Here is an 8,533-nt window from a genome sequence, read left to right as displayed (position 1 = left end):
GATTTCTACATAATTGGCTCGACTCTTGTTTTCTAAATGTATCTCTGCATCTTGTCATTTGCATAACATATTGCTACACTCCTTAGAGTTGCATTTAGGGCATAATAGCAAGCGATCTCTCCTCTTGACTTTCTATTTCCTTATTCCTTACTTAGTATGTATTTAATTTCCTGAGGTATTAGTGTTGAGGGGAGGACGTTGAGACACATCTTGGGATAATGTTTGTGCTTATTATCAATCACAATTTCTTCCGTCTACAACAACTTTCCAATGTTCTTCCCAATCTCTACTTACACGACCACATCCCAATATTCTACTAGTAAGTTGTCCAATATGATCCATATCGATTGTTCCTTGTCCTCTTGTTTCCATAGATCAAAGTTGAGTATCCACCTCTCCATATGCATTCTCATTCTCTCCAACAAATAGCTACCTTGATTTAGGGCATTTTGCGACTCCTTGTTCAAAGGTAAAATTATCATGAAGAAATCATTTGGTAGTGTTTATAATTAGATTTGATCTCCACATTCTGAAATGCACGAGTTATGTATTTTCTTAACATTGACTTAAACAAGCCTACCACGAAATAAATTGAGATGAAGAAATCAATTTGAACCACTTGCTCTTCATGGTAACTAGAGATGAACCACTTGCTTCTACATGATGACCTGAAGATTACTCCCTAGATATTTTTTTTAATCTTAAAAGATCCATTTCCACAAGCCTTAACTCTTGAACATATAACTAAACTACCTACAAAGCTCATGACACCCACTTGAAAAAAAACACTAAAAAATCTAGAGAGGGCCCATGACAATTTTGTTGAAAATAAGAAACAAGGGGAGGGAGAGGGCCTTATCCAGAAGCTCATCTCATCCGCTTCAAACTCTTTATCCTCCTACCATTCCCCTCCAACACCGACCGTCCGATGACCCAATCCCCACATCCAAGCCCTCCGAGTCCCAAATTACAATGACATACCAACAGGGGGATCCTCATCGGAGAGGCAAAGATCAGAGAGAAGTCTGAAGATCATGGCATGCATCCAGCAGCTAAAGCTATCACCATGCCCAGCGAGCGCGGGTAACAGATATGGGATAGAGTTTAAGGGCAAGGCCAAGCGCGGCGGGTGCGCGGTGCGGAGAGCTCCCCTGGTGTTCTGCGATTTGCGGACGCTGAGGCAGCGCATAGACTCCATTAAGAATACCAAGAAGATCACAGATGCAATGAAGCTTGTGGCTGCTGCAAAGGTTCGGAGGGCGCAGGAGGCGGTGGTGAACGGGCGGCCATTTTCGGAGACCTTGGTTCAGGTTCTCTACAACTTGAATGAGCAGCTCCAGACGGAGGATGTGGATATTCCATTGACTCAGGTGAGGCCCGTGAAGAAAGTTGCCCTAGTTGTGGTCACCGGTGACAGGGGTCTTTGCGGTGGATTCAACAATTTTGTGCTCAAACGAGCCGAGCAGCGTATGAAAGAGCTGAGGGAGGTGGGCGTGGCTTACACGATAGTGAGTGTGGGTAAAAAAGGCTCGACCTATTTCAAGCGGCGACCTCAGATTCCGGTTGATAAGTTTCTTGATGTCGGTCCTCAGCCTACTACGAAGGAGGCTCAAGCGATTTCCGATGATGTCTTCTCGCTCTTCATTAGTGAAGAGGTCGACAAGGTGGAGCTTCTTTATACCAAGTTTGTTTCGTTGATAAAATCGGATCCTGTTATTCATACGCTCTTGCCCCTTTCCCCCAGGGGCGAGGTCTGTGACATTAATGGCGTTTGTGTGGATGCGGCGGAGGATGAGATGTTCAGGCTCACTACCAAAGAGGGTAAATTGACGGTGGAGAGAGAAGTCGTGAGGACTCCCACCCCGGAGTTTTCATCCGTGGTGCAATTTGAGCAGGATCCGGTTCAAATCTTGGATGCCCTGCTGCCGCTTTATCTGAACAGCCAGATCCTCCGTGCCCTTCAGGAGTCTCTTGCCAGTGAGCTCGCTTCTCGTATGAACGCCATGACCAGCGCCAGTGACAATGCTGAAGATCTCACCAAGTCGCTCTCTATTACTTACAATAGGGCTCGGCAGGCCAAGATTACGGGAGAAATCTTGGAGATCGTTGCCGGCGCCAATGCGCTCAATTAATTTGGGCTTTCTTTGTTTCTTCTGGATCAGGGACTCAATTCCATGTTTTTGATCTTTAATATAATCGGAGAATTCAAAGCTCTTGTTAATTCTTTTGCGCGTTGATTCAATCTTCGAAAGGGGGGCTTAATGCCGTTCTGTATTCTAGCCTGCTGTAAATTACCGAGGTACTGTATAACCTACGTGACGCTAAAAGTCGTGTGCTTTTAAAGGTAAAGAAGATAATTTCCCGAATTGGAAATGTCTATGCCAATAATTCTATTATTTAAAGCTTTTCATCAAAATTTACCAAATTGGTCTGTCCATGTCAATCATTCTATATATTAAAGCTTTTCAAACCAGTTCAATCTCCGAAAGGGGCTTGACGCTTTTCTGTATTCTAGCCTGCTGTGAATTTTTTGAGGTACTGTATACTTGCTTGACACTTAAGGTTCTTGGCTTGTAGAGGTAGCGAAAAACATTTACCAAATTGAACTGTCTCTACATCATTCTATAAATTAAATCTCTTTAAAATTTGCAAAATTGAACCAATTATTCTATAAATTAAAGCCTTTTCCAGATCATCTGTGTCTCTGCTTGTGATTTTTAACCTTCCATATCTTTAATTATTAATATAATCTGGAAATGGAAGCTCTTGGTAATTCTTTCGCTCGTTGATGCAATCTTCGATAGGGGGCTTCGTGCCGTTCACTGTAAACATACTGGGCACTAAAAGTCTTGGCTTCTAAAGGTAAAGAAGATAATTTGCCGAATTGACAGAGTCTATGCCAATCACTCTGTAAATAAATGCTTTTCAAAATCTAACAAGTTGAACTGTCTATGTCAATCATTAGAGCTTTTCAAAATTACTTCATCCATTTCTTCTTTGTTTCTGGTTGTGATCTTTAACTTTCTAAGCTTTTTATAAGATAAGGGAGAGTAGATTTTTACAGTTCATAATTGATTATGTGTTTTGTTTCTGCTTTGTTTTTGAATTATGCTGCGTAAGATTTTTACTATTGCGTAGTGTATCAGATCAAAATTCTAAGATATATTACGAGGATGAGAATGAGAGAATGAGAGAACTATAATGATGGATGAGAATGAGAGAACTATAATGATAAACAATAAAATTTTCTGGTAAGATATTAGTGAGTTTGGGTCAACTTTCTTTTAAAATATAAATTGTTGAAATTCCTGTATCTTTTGGTTCCTCATCCTATTTGGTGATGTAAATTAATTTCTTTAGAAATCTTTGAAATCATTCTCATGGGATGGGTACTGGGATGGGTGACCTCCCGGGAAGTCCCGGTGCTTCACCCCTGTGAGCATCACCTAGATCCAATGAGTGTTAAGTGTTCCATTTATTCTCATGAGAGATGGATTCATGTTGAATCACTACTCATGAAACATGGGTCATCGAGTTTGACTCAAAATCACACAGTTAAATCCTGATATTCACATCACAATCATTCTCATGAACTGAGAATACTCCATATGTACCACACAATTTAAGAGTATCCCCCAAACCGTCAGAATGATGATGCAAAGTAGTTTACACAGATTTCTCCCAGAAAGTGTTTAATCATTTTCATGAACTGCGACAAGTGAAAACTCGATATGTACTACAGAATTTATGTAGTTTGAATTGCTCCCGACAGAGCGAGTTCACTCAACCACTTAACATCACAATGTTCTACACCTGTGTATCACATTATTTACACTACCTTTTTGATCTATCAGTTCTTACCCATTTCCATGATTGAAAGAATAAGAACTGCAATCACATTTACAATAAATTTGAACAAGCGAATAAAAATTCTATCTGCTTATGAGATCATTAATATGTAACCGTGTTCTACACAACTATCTTCCTGGCTATGAGATGCACAAAATATCATCTACTTTTACTTTGATCTGACTTTCACTTTTTTAGTCAGTTTCACTCTACAAATTACGATCAATTGACCAAGGACATAAAAGCAGATCTTAGACATTGGATCTCCAACAGAGTTAACAAGTCTTTGAAATAGGACTTTGAACGCGTTTCTCTCTGCAAATTGGTTTAACCAAATATGCCAGGAGTTCTCAAAATTCAATTCTGTATGCTTGAGATGGTCTGCATTTTCTTCATAAATTTTGATATGGTAGAGTTTCTCTTGACTAGCTCAACCAGTTTGTGGTATTACCCTAATTTAGCAAGTTATCGAGCGATTTTGAAACTCTTTTACCAATTTTCTTGATTTACAAATTGCATACCGAAAACAACACTGATATTTACAGCGTTGCTCACTTTGAAAGCATGGGAGACCATTATTTTCCTTGTTTCCGATCACTTAATGGTAGGAGTAAGAGTTGTGAATATTATTACATGATGAGTTTCCCATTGATTAGAATCCAGCTCTCATCTTCTAATAAGATCCACGATCTCTTGAAGCAGAGTTTTTACAGTCTCGAAGTCTCTTTTTTTTAAGTTATTTAAATTGCAAAGCAAACAAACATGGCCATGTGTTTTAATTATCTGTGATGGACATTTTTTTTGGCTCGTTAGTGTAAGACCTTTGTCTTATCACATCAGATAACCTTAGATTCGTGGAAGAAGTTGTGGCATGTCCCTGGTTGAGGATTTTATTGTACATTGATATCTATCTTTCCTGCACACTTCAATATCCAATATTTCACCTAAACCATAAGACTCGTCACATTTCAAACAATCAATAATAATTTTTATGCATCATCTTTTTAAAGATAATAATTTAATGCGAACAACTCCAAACGTGAATAATTTTTAGCAGTCTTTATCTATTTTTCAAATTTTTAGAGTTTTCAATAGATTGTAAGTTCATAAAGGCTGTGCAGACACTACTTTCTGGTGGGTGACTCAATATTTCAGAGGTTATATCTCTTCCCTTCCTTTCCTTTGGTTATCCATGAGAATGTGAGAGAAACGTTCTTTTTTAAGTGTCTTGAGCATAAAATTTTGGATGGCGAAGAAGCTATATTGATGGCCTAGAAGTCTTTTGCTATGAAGCTATTACATCTGCATCTGCCCCAGCTTAGAATTTTGGCTAGAGACCATTAACATAATGAATTGGATATTTACCGTACCATCTTATGTATTTGAAACACTCTCTAATAGATTTTAAATTCCTGTAAGCAAATAATATTAATAATTCAACGAATCTCATAGAACAGAAATAAGAAGAATGAAGAATGTTATTTATCTGATTTGTAACAGTGAATATTTTGGATTAATTAATAGCAATAATCAATAGAAGTAAATTTTCATGAAAGGAATAATGTAATAATTAATAGGAGTAATATTTCATGAAAGGAACAATGGATAACATAGATGTACTCAAGAAACCTAAGGTGGGAAAACCGACCACCTCACTTTTATTGAGCTTTAAGAACAAGAATTCATAAAACAAATTACAAGATTGCCACACAATCTTCTTTCTCCGTGGAAGTTCTCTCCCTTACCAAATTATTAAGTCACGCTTAAAATCATGTCTTTAGAAGAAGTTAAAAATTTACAGCAGAAAGTATAGCAATTTCTATTTGCAAGAATACTTGCCTGCACTTTCCTCGCTGAAATTTTCTGCCTCTTCTTTGTCAGCATTCCTTGGAAGTTCTCTCGCCGTGTGTCTAATTATTTTCTCACTCCAATTTACAATCTTTTATTCACTCAAGATCACAAGCCAAAATTAGCTCCAAACTAATTTAAATATTAGATATAAAGTAAGTCTATATTAAGTTAAAAATATAATTAATGTATTTTTTTTCACTAAAGAGAACAAATTCTGTATTTTCACATGCCTTTTCTGAGCTGCAACTCTTCAATAGTCCCTCTTAGTGAGAAAGATGTTTTGCAGAACACCCTATATTATCCCTGAATTGTACTTAGTTGTCCTTCATCAAAGGGTTTGGTCGAGGCGTTTTTTACTTCAAAGCTTTGATACCATATTAATGTCTATAACCCAACTTTAGATTACTGCTCAAAAAATCTCATAAAATAGAAGCACGAAGAATGTTTATTAATCTGATTTGTAATAGTCAATACTTTGGGTTAAATTGACCAACAATAAGCAATGGAAGCAAAGTCTTGTTAAACTAATAATGAGTAACACAGATATACCTAGGAAACTCAAGCTCGAAAAACCCACAACCACACTTTTATCTAGCTTCATGAGTATGAGTTCATACAATAGATTAAAAGATTGCCATAATAATTTTAAAAAGATTATTTCAGCCTCACAATCTTCTTTCTATGTCTGAACACTCACTCTTATCGACTCACCAAATTGTGCTTAAAATTTGTAATCTAAAAATTTACAGCATAAACTGTAACAATTTCTATCTACAAGAATAATTGCCTTCGCATTCCTTGCTGAAGTTTGCTCCTTCTTCCCTAGTGCCAAGTTAAAATTAGCTCTACACTAAAATTTGCTCGAAACTATAATCAAAGTCTTGTAGATAAAATAAACATACATTAAGTAACAATATAATTTTATTCTACATTTTTACATGAACTAGGTGCTAGGAGAATTAATTGGATGATTTCTACATGCATTTTTGTTTAAATCTCATAATGAACAATCACAAATCAATGCATTTATTTTCCACATTTGAATTCTTCTATAAGAGAAAATTTGCAAGGTCATTTTCATTATAAATTCTCTCTAGTTTCATTGAATACACTCGCAAAATTTATAGCTTAGAAGACAACCTCTATACATTCCTAATTGAAGAGTGCTTAATCAAGTGACACCTTAAGATACCACTTAATTCACACTTTCATAAATCAAACTACTGTTAATATGTATGTACACGATGTATTTATTATTTATGGGAATAAAAATTATGCTGCTTGTAGTTAGCTGCTAGTAATCATTATAGGCCACATTTAGATTCAAAAACATTGTCATTTCTGTAATTCAACATTTAGATACTGTTTAACTCATGTTCTCACAAATCAAACTGCTCTTAATATGTTTCTATTTACGGTATGCATTCATCCATTTGTTAACAATTATATGTAGTTTACTTAATTTAACTTTTTAACCACTTATTTTGTTAACATCACATCATTCTATTGACTAAGGTTTGTCAATATCAAATCAATAATAGTTGGCTAGAGTTAATGCCAAATATGTGTGCTTATGTGTGCTTTTGTCGCGTGTCTTTAAGGTCCATTTCAAATTCTAAATTGGTAATACAAGTGGCACACACTTCATTAAGTTTATGAGTGTTTTTATAATTATGTATATATATTTTTAGTCATTTTCTTCCATCTAAAAATATTTATTCAAAACATTTATCTTTAAGTTTACTTTTTTATTTACAACAAAACATATATATTTATGTGCATTGATATTTGTTTTGCATTGATACTAGGAATGAATATGTTTGCATCAAATTATACAAACTAGCACTTACATGTAAAGAAGAAGCAAGCATTACCAAAATAGACAACAACATATATAAGGTAGTATATGAAAGAGTATAATTTTATATGTGCATCTATAATATATTAATCTAATTTACAACATAGTATTTTTTTTATATAAGTAGAAGTATAATTGTTGTCACTTGAATTATTTTTTAATATGCTATAAATTTAAATTAAGATCAAGTCAATAGAGAATCAAACAATTTTATCACAAGATATAAAAAAAATTATGATACATGTTGTGATCTTAAATATTATTGTATTTGATCATTTGATCCCTAAATTAAGTGAAGCACACAATATTAAGGATAAGATAAGATAAATCTATTAATGTCCAACAAAAGATCACCAAGGGTCTAAGGCATTGAAAGCATGCAAGCAAGAAATCAACAAATTACAAGACACCAAATAGTGTCTATGAAAGAGCAAGCACAAGTAAAATAAACAAAACAACAAAGGGGCCAACAAGGAGGCAAGAACTAGGCACCCTTCTTCCACTGAAAGAACTCCAATACTGAACAAGATGAATTTGGGCATGAAGGACCTCTGGTCTGTCGCTGTGACTTGCTGGAGTGGTGCCGTTGAGGAGTAAGAGTAGTAGTAGTACTAAAGGTGGTGATGAGGGGCTGATCTGTGACCTTTTGGGGGGTCAAGCGCTGCAAAGTGGAGTCCCGAAATTGCATCACCTCCCTAAGATAGAGTGCCAGGCATCTCTGATCCGTATACATGAAGAAAGTTGTGAGGGAACTACACTCTTTGAATAGGCAATAGAACCTCCCTCTGATCTCATAGTATGACGGGTAGCGGAAAATGAAATGGGTCTTTGTCTCAGCCTCAAACAAGGAGCATAAACAAGAAATTTGGTCCTCTCTGCTCATATGATGATTAGTCTGTATCCATAATCAGTGGGAGCCGACTTTGAAAGATCCAAGGGAGATGTGTAAGGCATGACACCAACACCATGATAAGT

At 36.0% G+C, this 8,533-nt stretch overlaps 1 protein-coding gene across 1 annotated transcript; it reads left to right on the top strand.

The window, feature by feature from the left end:
• The first annotated feature begins 774 nt into the window (after positions 1-774).
• LOC149562029 (ATP synthase gamma chain 1, chloroplastic-like) lies at positions 775-2,509 on the top strand. Its single transcript, XM_089825572.1, has one exon. The coding sequence runs from the start codon at positions 1,035-1,037 to the stop codon at positions 2,130-2,132; it is 1,098 nt and encodes a 365-aa protein (XP_089681698.1). The 5' UTR covers positions 775-1,034; the 3' UTR covers positions 2,133-2,509.
• The last annotated feature ends 6,024 nt before the right edge of the window (positions 2,510-8,533 follow it).

Source organism: Cupressus sempervirens, chromosome 4 (assembly GCF_028749045.1).
Source record: "Cupressus sempervirens isolate cs-2001-9-10 chromosome 4, ASM2874904v1, whole genome shotgun sequence".
NCBI classification, from domain to species: Eukaryota; Viridiplantae; Streptophyta; class Pinopsida; order Cupressales; family Cupressaceae; genus Cupressus; species Cupressus sempervirens.
Note: the sequence above shows the minus strand (reverse complement) of the source record. Positions and strands in the feature narration are given on the sequence as shown.